This window comes from Scyliorhinus canicula, chromosome 9, assembly GCF_902713615.1.
Source record: "Scyliorhinus canicula chromosome 9, sScyCan1.1, whole genome shotgun sequence".
Taxonomy (NCBI): domain Eukaryota; kingdom Metazoa; phylum Chordata; class Chondrichthyes; order Carcharhiniformes; family Scyliorhinidae; genus Scyliorhinus; species Scyliorhinus canicula.
Window position 1 is genome coordinate 195587488 of NC_052154.1, and position 18730 is coordinate 195606217.

General features: G+C 47.8%; 1 protein-coding gene across 8 annotated transcripts in view; it reads left to right on the top strand.

The window, feature by feature from the left end:
- ano1a (anoctamin 1, calcium activated chloride channel a) overlaps nt 1-18730 on the top strand; it is a 290522-nt gene that overhangs the window by 256802 nt on the left and 14990 nt on the right. For all 8 annotated transcript variants that reach the window (XM_038808410.1, XM_038808412.1, XM_038808413.1 and 5 more), the window contains one exon: nt 3483-3535. In XM_038808410.1, the coding sequence (XP_038664338.1) occupies nt 3483-3535 (53 nt within the window). The remainder of the gene's footprint in view (nt 1-3482; nt 3536-18730) is intronic.

The window sequence follows — 18730 nt, forward strand, 5'->3', positions numbered from 1 at the left end:
CAGTGAAACATTAACTCTTATCTAACTCAGCTAGAATAATTACAGTGTTCTTGCTAAAACCGATAGTGTCATTGACATAATGTATTTGTGAATGCCGGGGTTTGTGAAATAAAAAATCTTTTCACGGGAATAAAAATAAACAACATTTCAGCTTCCTTAAATTGTGAGGTCAGCAACCGCCGTTAGAAATGTTGGGTTAGTTGACAAAATGGAAAATCGTGGTGGTCTTGTAAGCAGGGCCGAGGAAGGTAGGAAAGGGAGAAGGCCATTCTGCACACTCTCCCTCCACCTCCCCCCCCCAAAACCTGTTCTGCCAAAATTAGGTAATTGCTGATCAGCATCTTCACTTCATCCCCCCCGCTTTAGATTCATAACCTACAAAACACTTCCTAAATATAAAAAATCTACGAATGTCAGTTTTGAAAGTTTCAGATGGCCAAAACTTAACTTTTTGATGAATTGGATGTCAGATTTACACCGTTTTGTGTGGGTAAAGTGTGTTCTCCCCGTGTGTGCGTGGGTTTCCTCCGGGTGCTCCGGTTTCCTCCCGCAGTCCAAAGATGTGCAGGTTAAGTGGATTAGCCATGATAAATTGCCCATAGTGTCCAAAAGGTTGGGTGGGGTTACGGGGATAGGATGGGCCGTGGGCTTAAGGAGGGTGCTCTTTCCAAGAGCCGGTGCAGATACGATGGGCCAAACGGCCGCCTTCTGCACTGCAAATTCTACGATTCCAACAAAAGCCCTTGAATGACACAGCTCTAACTTTAAAGTAACATGCTTTCTCATACTCTCAACCAAGCGCTCTCTTGCTCGCACATACATGCCCTCTTTCTCGTCAAGCCTTCTCCATGTCTCTTGTCCACACCCCCTTCACACATTTCTGATCGTCCATCTTTTTCACTATCGGACATGTGCAGCCTATTAAGCCTGCTCAGGATTAGGACTGAACCAGGGAAGTGCAGGTTTGTTGCTCTTCAGCCAGATTTCCACATTGATGATCACATTCTGGGACGTGTTAGCTGTTTCTAGACCTCCCATATGCTGTATCTATTCAACTGTTTTTGACTGACCTGATTAACAATACACACCTGTATGCTTCACCTGATGCCGGTGTTATGTAATTACATTGTGTACCTTGTGTTGCCTGAATATGTATTTTCTTTTATTTTCATGGCTTAATGATTTGTTGAGCTGCTCGTTGAAAAATACTTTTCACTGCACCTCTGCACACGTGACAATAAATCCAACCCAATCAACTACAAGCACGAAAGCTCCACACAGCGAATTGGTTCTGTCTGTGATACTCCCTCCCCAAACCTCGCTTGCTTGAAGTGTTTAAGCAGAGTCTTACCGTTATTTGCAAAATGAGAGTTGGTGAGGAATGAATACCTTCCTACTGTTTAGGTGAGAGTGACTGCCTTGAGCATCAAGGCAGCATTTGACCGAGTGTGGCATCAGGGAATCAGGGAGGAAACACTCCGCTGGTTGGAGTCATACCCGGCACAAAGGAAGATGGTCCTGCTGTTTGCAGGTCAATAATCTCAGCTCCAGTGCATCACTGCAAAGTAGGACACTACCTCAGGGCCCAACTACCTTCAGCTGCTTCATCAATGACCTCCCTTCCATCATACGGTCAGAAGTGGGGATGTTTGCGGATGCTGTACAATGTTCAGCATCATTCGCGACGACTTAGATAATGAAGCAGTCCATGTCCAAATGCAGCTAGGCCTGGACAATATCCAGGCTTGGGCTGACAAATGGCAAGTTACATTTGTGCCACACAAGTGCCACGCAATGGCCATTTCCTACATGAGAGGATCTAACCGCCGCCCCTTGATATTCATTGCCATCGCTGAATCCCTACAATCCTGGGGGTTACCATTGATCAAACCAAATTGGGCTAGCCATATTAATGCTGTGCCTACCAGGGCTGGTCAAAGGCTAGAAATCCTACGGCCGTTCCTTCACTGTCGCTGTGTCAAAATCCTGGAACTCCCTCCCTAATAGCACAGTGGGTGTACCTACACCTCGGGTTCTGCAGTGGTTCAAGGCTGCAGCTCACCACCCCTTTCTGAAGGGCAACTAGGGATGGGCAATGAATGCTAGCCTGACCAGCGACTCCCACATCCCGTAAAATGAATTTTTAAAAGACTAAAGTCAGAATAACCTTTCAACCTGTCCAGTGTCCAATGTTGTGGAACAGTTACCCTGCATTATTGTGTCACCTAATGGAGGAAACCCTCAGAATATTTATTAGCTTTTTATGTGAAATATTCAAATGACCCCGACACACCTAGTCCATTGAGTTGGAATCTATCCAAATACATGATACGGTAGCAGTGTTTGGCTTTCTGCAGCAGTTTATCCGTGGTATGGTTTCATATATTCTGAGATTCATAAAATCATAGAAGTTAAAGTGCAGACGGAGGCCATTCGGCCCATCGAGTCTGCACTGGCCCTTGGAAAGAGCACCCTTCTTAAGCCCCACGCCTCCATCCTATCCCAGTGACCCCACCTAAACATTTTGGACACTAAGGGCAATTTAGAATGGCCAATCCATCCAACCTGCACATCTTTGGACTGTGGGGAGGGCAGCGCGGTGGCACAGTGGTTAGCCCTGCTGCCTCACGGGGCCAAGGTCCCAGGTTCAATCCCGGATCTGGGTCACTGTCCGTGTGGAGTTTGCACATTCTCCCCTTGATTGGGTGTGTTTCGCCCCCACAACCCAAAATTGTGCAGGCTAGGTGGATTGGCCACGCTAAAATTGCCCCTTAATTAGAAAAATGAATTGGGTACTCTAAATTTTGAAAAATATATAAATAAATCTTTGGACTGTGGGAGGAAACCCCGGAGGAAACCCACGCAGACACTGGGAGAACGTGCAGACTCCGCACAGACAGTGACCCAAGCCGGAAATCGAACCTTTGACCCTGGAGCTGTGGAGAAACTGTGCTAACCACTGTGCTATCGTGCCGCCCACTGAGACTGATCCCACTGAGTCATTTTTCAGTGTTTGTACCTGCCTCCGAGTGAATGAATAACTTCAGAAGAATTCAGTTTAGGTTAGATTTGCCCTTTTTAATGGTATTATGAAGATATTTCTGCCATATAATAATCTTTTAGTATCACAAGTAGGCTTACATTAACACTGCAGTGAGGTTACTGTGAATATCCCCTAGTCGCCACATTCCAGCGCCTGTTCGGGTACACAGAGGGATAATTCAGAATGTCCAATTCACCTAACAGCACGTCTTTCGGGACTTGTGGGAGGAAACCGGAGCACCCGGAGGAAACCCACGCAGACTCTGGGAGAACGTGCAGACTCCGCACAGACAGTGACCCAAGCCGGGAATAGAACCCGGGTCCCTAGCGCTATGAAGCAACAGTGCTAACCACTGTGCTACCAAATGTTGGAGAATAACCTAAAAACCCAATACCCAAAATGGTAGAAAAGAGAGTAATGGTTTTCCTATTGCATCTAGGTATCTGGTACGACATTATCAGAGGGATTGGGAAGTTGGCAGTCATCATTAACGTAAGTATATATTATTTATTTAAAAGAAAGTGTCCCTTCAGAAATTTTCTTCCCACTATATTCTATATATAAACATGGATCTGAATGTGTGTGCCAAGCATCTCCAAACTTGTTTGCCACTTAGTTTGGTTACCTTTCATGAAAAAATTGCTAGGCATTCTTGAAGATACTCAATTGACGACGAAGTTGGGGCAAGATAATGTCCAAAGTATGAGAAAAATGAGCAGATGAGGTTTTGAATGCAAATTAAATGTTTATGATCTATAAAACTGTTGAGAATGAGAACTTGATGTGCCTACTACTCGGTTAACCTTTCTCAACGCTTTCTGAAGTTGCTTTTCCCAAGACAAATTTGTGGATGCCCAGAAACTAACATCCTGAACTTTCCCAGTAAAATGGGAACTGTCAGTGTTCAGCATTTCACAAACTGTGTTTTCCTAACACTATCGCAGAGACGAGAGCTATAGCGACTGTTACTGCTTCAAAGTCACCTCCCTGTTAGGTTTTTATGTAAAATCAAATGCCACCAATGACTGATTGCATGAGGTCATTGTGCAACATTAATAATCACTTGGTAAATGGCTCTGGTTTCAATTTCTGGCCTTCTTGAGCTGTATGGGGTGTTGGTGAAACCACATCTGGAGTATTGTGTCCAGTTTTGGTCTCCTTATTTGAGGAAGGATGTGGTGGCATTGGAGGCAGTTCAGAGGAGATTCACCCGATTGATTCCGGGATGTAGGGGTTGACATATGAGGAGAGATTGAAGAATTTAGGCTTAACTCGCTGGAGTTTAGAAGGGTGAGTGTGGATCTGATCGAGGTATATAAAATACTAAAAGGGATTGATAAAGTAAACATTGACCAAATGTTCCCCTTTGTGGGACAATCACAGATATAGGTTGAGAGGCGGTAAAACTGAGATGAGGAGGAACTACTTCTTGCTGAGGGTCGTGAATTTGTGGAACTCGTTGCCCCATAGTGTGGTGGAATCTGAATTATTAAAAGGTTTCAAGAGGGAGATGGATATATTTCTGACTTTTAAAAAAACGGGTCAAAGGGATATGGGGGACAGGTGGAGAGGTGAATTTGAGACCAGGACGAGATCAGCTATGGTCTGATTAAATGGCAGAGCAGGCTCGAGGGGCTGAATTGCCTACTTCTGCTCTGAATTCCTATGTTCCGAAGTGGCTTCTAAAAAACATACAAGTGCATTTCTCAATTCTTCTCCAGTGAAGAGCAATCAGAGGTGTGATTTAATCACTGCCTTGTACCCAGCGTGAATCTGGAAGTGCTGGTTTAATGGGAAAGGCCAAAATCAAGATTCGTGCCGGCTGCGAATCAGTTTGCCATCTAACCGACCCTTTCCAAAAGGAAAGTTCCGGATCTGGACCATATATGGCGTACGTATCATTAACCCAAATTTGCATTAATTTCCATCTCATCGGTGAGATTGAAGCCAAATGTAGTGGCCTCCCAAGAATTAACCGGCTCCCCAGCGAGAAATCACACGAGTGTCATTTAGTAATTCTTTTTTAAAAACGTGAAGCTGGCTCAAAGGCTGCTCTGGGATCTGAGGAGGTGAGGACTCGTTTCCATTTTTGGACATGCAGCTCCAGGGCACCGGAGCGGCTGCCCCAGTGCTCGGGAAGGAAGGTGGGGGGGGGGGGGGAAGGGGGGGAAGAGAGAGAGAGAGAGAGAGAGAGATTGGGATAGCCTTAACACGAAAATATAATTTCTATCAACCAAACATATATCAGCTTTATGCAAAGTGGAATGAATGTGAAAGATTTGAAGCCGGCTTATTGACCCAGGTTTTCTGATGGTTGCCTCTGGAATAGTCCGATGATGGAGATTATTGTGCGAGGGCCCTATTCTGCCAAAGGTGATAGATTGTTTGAGACTTTTTAAAAAAAGTTTTCAACTTGATTTATGCAGAACAAAAAATACCTTTTGTATAAATAATGGCACATTGTATACACAACCAAGACTGATGGTGCTTTTCTTAAATGAGTTTTATGAACTGGAGCCAGTTAGTTCTTGCATCGTTAGGATCCCACACTAGTTTGAATTTTACTATTTTGAAACTGATAGTTTTACCTTACTTGGAAACCATACGGAGTCTAATAAAATTTATCTTCAGCTGTTGTGTTGGTTATCTTCAGCGTTGGTTCACTGTAGTCGCAGCATTATGAGAGGTACCATTGGTGGCACAGGACACTGATGCCCCAACAGGCTGGTGAAATAAAAGCTTGTGCCATCCTGTGAAGAGAATTCCTAACTTTGCTTGTGTTATCCAAGGGACACTGAGTAAGGGGATTGGAGGGCCATGGGTGGACTGGGGAATGAACGAGAATGGAGGGCAAATTAACCCAGAGCTCTCTGGATAAAAAAGGAGATAGAAAATAAGGTAAAGGAGTAAAGGTGGTGCTCGTGACACGTGCCAGATATAAAATACAATTGAGAAGCAGGCCGAATACAGAAGGTTCAGAGGGAGGTGAAGAAGCAAATACGAGAAGGGAAGAGGGATTATGGGAAAAGATCGGCAACGGACATGAAGGAGAATCCCAAATCCTTCTGTAGGTACATAAATTATAAAAGGATGAAGTCAGGAATGTTAAAAATTGGAGGAACAAACTCATTGGATTAGTTAAAAATTGCTGAGCAGGAGGCACTGGATAAACTGCCAGTTGACGAGACACCTGGACCAGATGTGCTGCATCCACGGATATTGAAGGAGGTGAGATTGGAAATTGCAAGGACGCTGGCTATAATCTTTCAGCTTTCCCTAATCTCGGGGGAAGTGCCAGAGGACTGGAGAATTGCAAACATTATGTCCTTGTTCATAAAGGTTTGTAAGGATGAACCCAGCAATGTCTGGACAGCCGCATTGGACCAGTTCAGCCTCCGTGGTGGGGAACCTTCTGGGAAAGAAACTGTTTGGGATAGAATTAATAATCACATGGAAAATGTGGTTTGATTAGGAAGAACCAGCATGGATTTATTCAGGGAAAATCATAGGCACGATTCTCCAGAAAGCTCTCTAAGGGTGGTAGCGAGTGGGAATTGCCATGGGCTTCCCAACGCTCTGCCCAGTGAGGCCGGCAATGCTATTCCATGTTAATCCACTTCATGAGGCCCCACAGATTTCTCACCACAAATGAAGGCTCAGCAGCCGATTCGCCGGGACCGCACTCGCCAGCCCCCCGCTAACGAGATCGAGCAGCACTTGCTCAGTCAACCACAGCCAGCTGGAAACAATGGCACCGAGGACACCGGCCCCAAGATTCAGGGATGCTGACCTGGGGAGGCTGCTAGATGCCATGGAGGCCAAGAGACATGTCCTGTTCCCCAAGGGGTCAAAGAACAAAGAAAATTACAGCACAGGAACAGGCCCTTCGGCCCTCCCAGCCTGCGCCGATCCAGATCCTTTATCTAAACCTGTTGCCTATTTTCCAAGGTCTACTTCTCTCTGTTCCCCACCCATTCATATATCTGTCCAGATGCATCTTAAATGATGCTATCGTACCTGCCTCTACCACAGGGCAGCCCGGGATGAGGTGGTGGCGGCTGTGAGCGCTGGGAGTGGGACCAGTAAGACTGGTCTCCAGTGCTGAAAAAGGGTCAAAGACCTACACTGGGCAGCATGAGTGAGTAGACACGAATGCCCCACCCCCTCCCTCCGAGAACTTACTACCCCCACGGGAACGTCCACCCGACAACTCTCCATGTGACCGCAACCCCCCACCAACTCTCCCTTCATACTGCCTCTCCCATCACTGTGAACCACGCATGTGGCTGCAAAGCCCTCTGTGTCTCCTCGGGAAACGGTCTCCCACAACCGCCGGGAGCAGGCCCAGACTGACGCAGACTCTTTGCCTGTGAGCAAAGATGGCTACTCACCTCCTCCTCGCTCCGCCCGTCCACCAAGTTCACGTTTTTCATAAGGAGCACTAATCTGCACCAGCGTGACCGCTTGCTGGGGAATTTGCTGAATGACGGAGAGCCATTGGATATCGGGTGTCTCCTGTTAATTGTATGGAAATGGGGCTTAAGTGGTGATAATTGGTTCCTTGCCACACTATGGCAAGACACAATTTCACCTGGGGGGGGGGGGGGGGGACAGGCTGGTTGCATTGCAAACTATTTGGAGCTTGGCGCAGTTCTCGTTTTTGGCCTCGCCAGCTATTCACTGGCCTCATTTCGCTTGGCTGAGAGTGCAAGGTGGCCGGAGAATCATGCCCCATGTCTCACTATTTGTTTGAAGAAGTAACTGAGGGTTGATGCGCTGTACGTGAATTTCAAACATCCATTTGATACAGGGCCCCACAACAGACCTGGGAAAGGTTATAGCTCCTGGAATAAAAGGGACAGTAGCAACATGGATACAAAGTTGGCTGAGTAATGGGAAACCGAGAGACACCACTTTTTCTGATATATATTAATGATCTCGGCCTTGGTGTGCAAGGGACAATTTCAAAGCCTGTGGATAATACCAAAGTTGGAAAGACTTCAAACTGAGAAGGGCAGTGTAGAACCTCAAAATGACATAGACAAGTTGGTGGAGCTGACAGAGGTGGCAGATGAAGTCAATATGGAGAAGTGGGAGGTAATTCATATTTGTAGGACTTTGGAATGGAGTCTTGTTTTTCCAGTTATGTCTGTAAAGCAGAGTAGACTCCGAGGTGGAATAGGAGAAATGTATGGTTTGATGCGCATCCACTTCCTAAAATTGTTCTGAGATTAATTATTCAAATTCTGCTAATTACTAAAAATTTGCCATCTCCTAATCTGCCTTGAAAATGGGAATATACAATTAATGAATAGAAGTGGCATCAGGATTTACCGCATAGTGATTACCTGATTTTAATCAAAATGTTATAACACTGCATATAATCTTTTTAAGAATACACTATCCTTTATTTTCAAGATGTAAGTACTAAATTAGGGCAGCACGGTAGCATTGTGGATAGCACAATCGCTTCACAGCTCCAGGGTCCCAGGTTCGATTCCGGCTTGGGTCACTGTCTGTGCGGGGTCTGCACATCCTCCCCGTGTGTGCATGGATTTCCTCCGGGTGCTCCGGTTTCCTCCCACAGTCCAAAGATGTGCGGGTTAGGTGGATTGGCCATGATAAATTGCCCTTGGTGTCCAAAATTGCCCTTGGTGTTGGGTGGGGTTACTGAGTTATGGGGATAGGGTGGAGGTGTTGACCTTGGGTAGGGGATAGGGTGCTCTTTCCAAGAGCCGGTGCAGACTTGATGGGCCGAATGGCCTCCTTCTGCACTGTAAATTCTATGTAATTCGCTATTGCAGGAAGGACATGGAGAGACAATATAAAATCCACAACCCTCTAGGGTCGAGAATTATGATAATTCAGCAACCTTTTGTGTGAAATAAATTCTCCCCTCAGCCTTATCCTAACCCTGCTCCTGGGCTCAGTTCACGAGGCAAAGTGGGTTTTAAACCTACATAGTTGTGTGAGGCTTTGTCCTACCCATTGTGGGCAGGATCATGATGTGACTGGGGTAGAACCCGCGAAGCACACTGGCTGTCGGGAAGCCAGCGGGAGACCTCTCCCGGCAACCTCTCCCGGCAACCTCTCCCGGCAACTATCGGCCCATGTCATGTTCCGTTCAGGCGCAATGTGGCCAGTAGATCCCCCCCCCCCCCCCCCCCAACCCCGGTCTATATGAAGATCAAGCCGCCCACAATTATTATATTACATTTGTTACGAGCTCCAATTACTACTTGCTATTACTAATCCAAGAGTAATATGGATGTAGCTAGCATGTGATTTCTTGTATCCTTTCGTAAATCAGAAAGAAATGGGCATGGTTTACACAACACAAAGTGGTGGCAAATATCGCTAGACAAACCATAACCTTCAGGCAACAGAGAGCACTGGATCCACGAGGGACACTGTACTGGGAGCAGAGGATAAAGGGAGAGCAAGGCTCGGGGCCATTTTGCTGATCAGTGTATTGAATGTGATAATCAGCCATGATCATAATGAATTGTGGAGCAGGGTCGAAGGGTTGAACGGCCTCCTCCTGCTATTTTCCACATATGTTTCTATGTATTTAATTCTTTACTGTTCTTTGTATCTCTTTTGTTTAAGAGGCATCATGACCAATACAAGAGTAGGATGGGAATAGAGAGATACTGACCATGGAAGTACAGAAGATTTTAGTTTAGACAGGCATCATCATTGGTTCAGGCTTAGGAACAGGCCCTTCAGCCCACAATGTTGTACTGTTCTTCATATTGTGCAAAGTCACATCATTCTGGCAAGATAACCCATCGAGACAGGTAAGAACAGACAAATTCAGGAACCACAGCCCCTCGAGCCACTTCTGTGAGGAATGGCAAAGGTGAAAATTGTAACATTGACCCATTGTGTGAACAGCTTCTGTGAATTTGGAATAGGAGGGGAGGGCAGAGTGTGTGCAATAATTGTACCTGATTCTTTCCTTTTGAAGCCTCAGTGCTTGAGCGATCATTCTAGAAATTTCTTGTCTTGGAATTCAGTAATGATTCACTGTAGAATTCTAAACCCAAAATGCTCAAGTAGACAAGGGAACTGTTTCCAAGGAAATTGGCTTTGTACAGCTGTATGATTTTTCTTCTAAATCAAGATTTCGACTGGGAACGGAACAAAGACGGCTTCCTGACCTTTTCTCTTCCTTTGGGAAATGTGCCAAATCTTTTGGAACATTGTTGGTTCCCTCTTTCCTTGTCTTGTGTCTCTGTTAACTGTCTCAAACTTTTCGGCCTTTAGATCAGAGCCAAGTCAGTGTAGCTACAGATCAAAATACAAAAATGATCAGAGGCCCAGAAAAGAAGCAGGTTGTGTAAGGGCAAGGGTAGCTTAGAAGTCTGGAAAATTAAAATGTTCCTGTTAACATGTCTTTCTGTCATCTTCTCATTTCTGTTCCTCCTTTCCTTCAACTTTGATTTACCTTTTCTACAAAGTTCCTAAGAGTTGAAATGACACTGTGTGGTGATTCTGAGGGAGAATAGGGGATTTAGAGAGCTAGGCCCCTTTTTTAAAAAAAAAACACTTTGTCGCACTCCTTCCTTTCTGCAAATCAGCACCATGAAAAGCTATGGGAATAGCTTTGTCCTTGACCCAGCCAATCAACCAACAGCCCACTTCCCCAACCATTATGAAAGTTCCCTAGTATGTCTGGTTACTAACTGAAACCTGAGCAATATTTACTGTGAGGAAACACTGCTGCTTTGGACTGGTATTTTTCTGCGAGTAACTCAACAGATCATTAAGTTTTTTTTTTAAACTTGACATTATTCGAGATCCGGCCCTCTATGGTCGTATCGTCAGCAAACTTGGAGATGGAGTTGGAACCAAATTTTGGCACGCAGTCAGGTGTGTACAGGGAGTAGAGTAGGGGGCTAAGTACGCAGCCTTGCGGGGCCCCGGTATTGAGGACTATTGTGAAGTTGTTGTTGTTTATTCTTACTGATTGTGGTCTGTGGGTCAGAAAGTCGAGGATCCAGTTGCAGAGGGAGGAGCCAAGTCCTAGGTTTTGGAGCTTTGGTATGAGCTTGGCTGGGATTATGGTGTTGAAGGCTGAGCTGTAGTCAATAAATAGGAGTCTGATGTAGGAGTCCTTGTTGTCGAGATGCTTTGGTGATGAGTGTCCGGTCAGGGAAATGGCGTCTGCTGTGGACCGGTTGCAGCGGTATGTGAATTGCAGTGGATCAAGGCATTCTGGGAGTCTGGAGGTGATGCGCTTCGTGACTGGGTGATCAAGAAATGGTTAACAGTTTATGGGTATCTCGCTTAGATAATCAAACTATAGTTTTTGGTCCACAAAATGCATTTGAGTCAGTTAAATGGCTGAATTGCAGAGTCACTTGAAGGAAGTGTGGGCAGTTGTTTAGTAAGTTATCTTGGTAATGATGTAGCACTTTGCAATCTGCTTAATCTGCTTAAATCAATTGATTTTAATAAAACATTTTAAAATCTGGTTCATTTCCTACTGAAACGCGGGCTATCTCGGACAATAGCATGTTTATCCTGGACGGGTTCACGCAAGCATGAAAAATAAGTGCTGCTTGGAGTGGCCTACATCTATTCTCACCCCCCCCCCCCCCCCCCACCCCCCCACAAACCAGCCCACCCGCCCCCCACAAACCAGCCCACCCGCCCCCCACAAACCAGCCCACCCGCCCCCCACAAACCAGCCCACCCGCCCCCCACAAACCAGCCCACCCGCCCCCCACAAACCAGCCCACCCGCCCCCCACAAACCAGCCCACCCGCCCCCCACAAACCAGCCCACCCGCCCCCCACAAACCAGCCCACCCGCCCCCCACAAACCAGCCCACCCCCCACAAACACCCCCACCCCCCACAAACCACCCCACCCCCCACAAACCACCCCACCCCCCACAAACCAGCCCGCCCCCCACAAACCAGCCCGCCCCCCACAAACCAGCCCACCCGCCCCCCACAAACCAGCCCACCCGCCCCCCACAAACCAGCCCACCCGCCCCCCACAAACCAGCCCACCCGCCCCCCACAAACCAGCCCACCCGCCCCCCCACAAACCAGCCCACCCCCCACAAACCAGCCCACCCCCCACAAACCAGCCCACCCCCCACAAACCAGCCCACCCCCCACAAACCAGCCCACCCCCCACAAACCAGCCCACCCCCCACAAACCAGCCCACCCCCCACAAACCAGCACACCCCCCACAAACCAGCCCACCCCCCACAAACCAGCCCCCCCCCCACAAACCAGCCCACCCCCCACAAACCAGCCCACCCCCCACAAACCAGCCCACCCCCCACAAACCAGCCCACCCCCCACAAACCAGCCCACCCCCCACAAACCAGCCCACCCCCCCACAAACCAGCCCACCCCCCACAAACCAGCCCACCCCCCACAAACCAGCCCACCCCCCACAAACCAGCCCACCCCCCCACAAACCAGCCCACCCGCCCCCCACAAACCAGCCCACCCGCCCCCCACAAACACCCCCACCCCCCACAAACACCCCCACCCCCCACAAACCACCCCACCCCCCACAAACCAGCCCGCCCCCCACAATCCAGCCCGCCCCCCACAAACCAGCCCACCCGCCCCCCACAAACCAGCCCACCCGCCCCCCACAAACCAGCCCACCCGCCCCCCACAAACACCCCCACCCCCCACAAACACCCCCACCCCCCACAAACCACCCCACCCCCCACAAACCAGCCCGCCCCCCACAATCCAGCCCGCCCCCCACAAACCAGCCCACCCGCCCCCCACAAACCAGCCCACCCGCCCCCCACAAACCAGCCCACCCGCCCCCCACAAACCAGCCCACCCGCCCCCCACAAACCAGCCCACCCGCCCCCCACAAACCAGCCCGCCCCCCACAAACCAGCCCGCCCCCCACAAACCAGCCCACCCCCCACAAACCAGCCCACCCCCCACAAACCCGCCCACCCCCCACAAACCAGCCCACCCCCCACAAACCAGCCCACCCCCCACAAACCAGCCCACCCCCCACAAACCAGCCCACCCCCCACAAACCAGCCCACCCCCCACAAACCAGCCCACCCCCCCACAAACCAGCCCACCCCCCCACAAACCAGCCCACCCCCCCACAAACCAGCCCACACCCACCCCCCCACAAACCAGCCCCCCACAAGCCACCCCAACACCACCCCACAAACCAGACCACCCCCCCACAAACCAGACCACCCCCCCACATCTGTACACCCCCCTCCCCCACAAACCTGACCACCTCCCCCACAAACCAGCCACCCCAACACTGCCACCCCCGCACAAACCACCCCACAAACCAGACCACCCCCCCCCCCACAAACCAGACCACCCCCCACACATCTGTCCATCCCCTCCCCCCACAAACTAGCCCACCACCACCCCACCCCCTTAGAAAAGAGACAGAAGGTCCGCCAATAGCAAGGGGACAGACGTCTGCTTTGCGAGTCTTGGATTGACCATGACTATACTAATATTAAATCACTCTTGTGTATACTGCTGTTAAGTAACAAACTGTGGTACAATTATTAGCAATCATATCTCGGAGTTAGATGTTTTTTAGGTTTGAGCCCCACTCCAGGGAATTGGGAACCTCTCCTGAAGCTGTGGTACTGAGGCAAATGCTGCAGCATTTTGTTAATTTTAAAACTCTGCCCTCCTAGTTCTTGATTTTCCCCAACAAGGGAAGCACCCTCTCAGCGTCGACCCTGGCAAATTCCCACCGAATCTTGTGTTTCACCAACATCACCTGTCATCCTTCTGAAGTCTACTGATTAGAGCCCCTGCCTGTCCTCATAAGACAACCCCTTTATCCCTGGAATCAGCCGAGTGAATCGTCTCCAGGCTGCTTGCAATTCTATCCCTCAGTAAGAAGGCCTGAACTGTGTGCAGCCCTGCAGCTTTGCTCTGGTAGATGTCCTGTATAGTTGTAGCAAGACATCCCGCCTTTCCCACTCCAACCCCTTGCAAAGAGGCCAGCGTTCCATTTGTCGACCTAATAACTTTCCATACCTATATGATAACCTTTCAGTGATTCATGTACAACGACACCTGGGCCCTTTTGTACCACCGTATTCTGCTCCTTCTCTCTCTCTCTCTCTCTCTCTCTCTCTCTTTTTTAGATCATCTGTTTTTCTCCTCTTCCTGCCAAAGTGGACCTCCTCACATTTTCCCACGTTATAGTGCATGTGTTGTCCACTTAACCTACATTTGGGGCAGCACGGTAGCATTGTGGATCGCACAATCGTTTCACAGCTCCAGGGTCCCAGGTTCGATTCCGGCTTGGGTCACTTTCTGTGCGGAGTCTGCACATCCTCCCCGTGTGTGCGTGGGTTTCCTCCGGGTGCTCCGGTTTCCTCCCACAGTCCAACGATGTGCATGTTAGGTGGATTGGCCATGATAAATTGCCCTTCGTGTCCAGAATTGCCCTTAGTGTTGGGTGGGGTTACTGGGTTATGGGGATAGGGTGGAGATGTTAACCTTGGGTAGGGTGCTCTTTCCAGGAGCCGGTGCAGACTCGATGGGCCGAATGGCCTCCTTCTGCACTGTAAATTCTAATTCTATGTCTATGTTCCTCACAAATTGCATTCCTACCTATCTTAGTATCATCAGCAAATGGCTACAATGTAGTCAGTATCTTCAGCCAAATCATTAATATAGGTCAGATGAATGAGCCCCCAGCACTAATCCTTATGACACCCAGCTGGTTACTGTTTGCTAACAGGAACATGACCCATTTATCCTGACTGTTTCCAATCTTCCATTCATGCTAATATGCCATTAGTGCTTATTTTAAGCAGAACCTCATTGAATGCCTTTAGGATACCAAATACACTACATCCACTGTTTTCCCCTTATCCACCCCACTTCTTACATCTTCAAACGCTTTAATAAACTTGTCAAACACTATTCCTCTTTCACAATATCATGTTGGCTCTGCCTGATTTGTATTATGATATTCTAACTATCCTGCTCCTATGTCCTTACGAATGGATTCGAGCATTTTCCCAATGACGTGTCATACGAACTAGCCGATGGGTTTTTAATTTCTGTGTTCCTCAAATCTGCTGGAACAATTGCAGAATCTGGGGAAAAGAGGCAATTTAACACGGCCAATCAACCCAGCTACAATCAATGTTATCAGGTCCAGGGGACTTGCTATCCTTTACTCCCATTAGATTTATTTGTATATTTTCTCTAATGGCTCTCACTCCCTGTTGCTCCTGCTTTGCTACTATTCTTGGGATGCATTTTGTGACTTTTATTGTTATTTTGTGAATAACCATATAAATTACTTGTTCAAAATCTCTGCCATTTCCCTGTTTCTCATTATTAATTCCCCAGTCTCAAACTCTAAGATACCAATGCTCACTTTAGCTACTCTCTTCCTTTTTAAATACCTGTAGAAGCGTTTACTGTCTGTTTTTTATCTGCCTTGCTTGTTTTCTAAAACTCCAATTATCACCCCCCCCCCCCATACTTTTTGGTCATCATTTGTTGATTTCTAAAATGTCCACAATCCTCTGGGCTGCCACTGAGCTTTGTAGCATTGTACAACTGTTCTTATACATCCTGATCTTCCTTAGTTAACCATGGATGGACCATCCTTCTCTTGGAGTCTTTCTTTCCCATTCACAATGGATATGAAATATCCACTGTTGCTTTCCCAACTTGCCTCTTTTTCTCTGTACACTCCATCCCAATCCACTTTACCCAATTGTGTATCCAAACCTTGTAATTGCTTTTAGTTAAATTTAATAAACTAGTTATGGGCCACATTTTCTGCCTTCAAAATTAATCTGTAATTGTATAAATGTTATGATCACTCCAACTTGGAGAATCTTTTACTATAAGATCATCAACAAATCCTGCCTCATGAAACATTACCAAGTCTACCATGGTTGATACCAACATAGAACATAAAACATACAGTGCAGAAGGAGGCCATTCAGTCCATCGAATCTGCACCAACCCACTTCAACACATTTCCACCCTATCCCCGTAACCCAATAACCCCTCCTAACCTTTTTGGTCACTAAGGGCAATTCAGCATGGCCAATCCACCTAACCTGCACGTCTTTGGACTGCGGGAAGAAACCGGAGCACCTGGAGGAAACCCACGCTGACACTGGGAGAACGTGCAGACTCTACACAGGCAGTGACCCAGCAGGGAATCAAACCTGGGACCCTGGCGCTGTGAAGCCACAGTGCTAGCCACTTGTGCTGCCAGAACACATTGTTCTGTGAAACTTTGCTCAATACATTCTGTCATATCCTCCTTAAGGCTACTTTTGCCAATTTGATTCAGTCAATCAAAAAAAAGATTAAAATTGCCAACACTTATTTCAGTGTGTTTTCTATACGCCCCCCATTGTTGATATATACACTACCTACAGAGATAATTGTATTATCCCAAAATTTGCAGATGTACAAAGCTGGGCAGGAGGGTGAGCTGTGAGGAGGATGTAAAGATACTTCAGTGGCATTTGGGCAAGTTGAGTGGGAAAATGAATGATAGATGCAGCGTAATGTGGGTAAATGGTATCCACTTTGGTAGCAAAAACGGGAAAGTAGATTCATATCTGAATAAATTGAGAGAGGGGAATGTGCAATGAAACCTGGGTGTCCTTGTACACCAGTCACTGAAGATACAGCAGACGGTAAAGAAGGTAAATGATAGATTGGCCTTGATAGGAAGAGGATTTGAGTTCAGGAGCAGGGATGCCGTGCTGCAGTTATACTTGGTGAGGCCACACCTGCAATATTGTATTCCGTTTTGGTTTCCCTATCATGGCTCGGCACAACATTGAGGGCCGAAAGGCCTGTTCTGTGCTGTACTGTTCTATGTTCTATCTGAGGACGGATGTTCTTGTATAGAGGGAGTGCAGAGAAGGTTTACCAGACCAATTCCTGGGATGACAGGACTGACTGATGAGGAGATATCAGTTAGGATTACTTTCGCTGGAGTTCAGAAGAATGAGGGAGGATCTCATAGTCTAAGGATAGGGACTGAGATTAGGAGAAATCGCTTTACCCCGAGAGTGGTGAACATGTGGAATTCGTGTCACAGGAAGCAGTTGAGGCCAAATTTTTTTTTTTAAGAATCAGTTAGATATGGCACTTGGGGCTAACGGGATCAAGGGATATGGGAGGAAAGAGCATACAGGTTTGAGTTGTATGATCAGCCATGATCATATTGAGTGTCGGAGCAGGTTCGAAGGGCCAAATGGCCTACTCTCCTATTTTCTATGTTCCCATGTTTTCATGTATCCACTGTTATGGGTCCCTAAGCTACTCTCACCAATGACTGACTTCCTTTCTCAGTTTCTTCTTCTCCACCCAAACTGATCTATTATTTGATCTTCCAAATCAAGAATATTTCTATTGGATCATCTCCTCATTTATTAACAGAGCTACCCAACCTCTGCTTCCTTTCTTGCTGTCTTTCAGTAAAATACCTTGACTATCCATAGTCCCAGTTGTTGTAACTTTGCAACTGTGTCTAAAATAGCTGTTCTATCTTATTTGTGCTTTCAAATCACCAAATGTCGTGACAGATGTTAATACGGACATGAACACCAGGGGCACGATTTTCCCGCTGCGTCGCACTAGGTGCCGGTCTGGGGGTGCCGGAGTCATCACTGGAGAGGTCCCAGGGGCATCACAGCCCAAATCTGGCTTTGCGACCCACGGTGCCTGGTGCTATTTGGATCACGCCTTCGCTGGCCAAATGGCTCATTTAAGTATGCATCGCTCATTTGAGGTCACATTCTCCCACCAGCCGGGAGTCACCAGCATCACTGGTGAGGCCTGAACTGGGTGCCCATTAATACTGATCTCCACAAGTGGAGACGAGGCGTGACGGCCAGTCTGGGGGTCTCGAAGACCATTGGAGCCCCAGGGTGGTTGGGGATGGGGCTGGGCAGTTCCCTGGCACCCTGGTGGTGCCAACTGGACACACTAGCGGTGCCAGGCTGGTGGTGCCTAGTGCCAGTGCCTGAAGGAGGCCATGCCCATGAAAGGGAAGGGTGTTACGAAGGGGCCTCGTGTAGGTGTGGAGGGGGGGGGGGGGGGGGGCTGCTGTAAGGAGGGTGGGCAGGGCTCCCAGACCCCATAGTCGGGGTTCGATTCCCAATCTCTTGCTTCACTGGGGAGTTCCGGCGAGCAGAGCTCCCCAGTGTACAAAACAAGGCTGTGTGGCCTTGGTCGCATGTTTCCTGTTCAAGCCCCTTGTACAAGGCGAGTTGTGTTGTCTAGCCATGGCAAACACACGGCTAAACACGCTCGCTTTGGGACTTTGTTCCCATTTGGTTGAATTGAGTTCCGGGTCCCCAGCTGTCTTTTTTTCAGATGTAGAGGGAGAGATGTGAAAAGTAGAGAAGTTACGCTAAACATGAATCGAACCTTGGTTAGAGGGCGGATTGCCTATTGTTGAAAGGATATCGAAAAGAATCATAGAATGGTTATCGCACGAGGTAGTAATTCAGCCAGTCATAACTGTGCAATCTCTAAAAGCAACTTGGCTAGTTCCACTATTCCTGCAATTTTCATTTCTGATAATCTAATTAATAGAGGCCATAAAATTAATCTTTATTGTCACAAGTAGGCTTACATTAACACTGCAATGAATTTACTGTGAAAATCTCTTAGTCGCCACATTCTGGCACGTGTTCGGGTACAA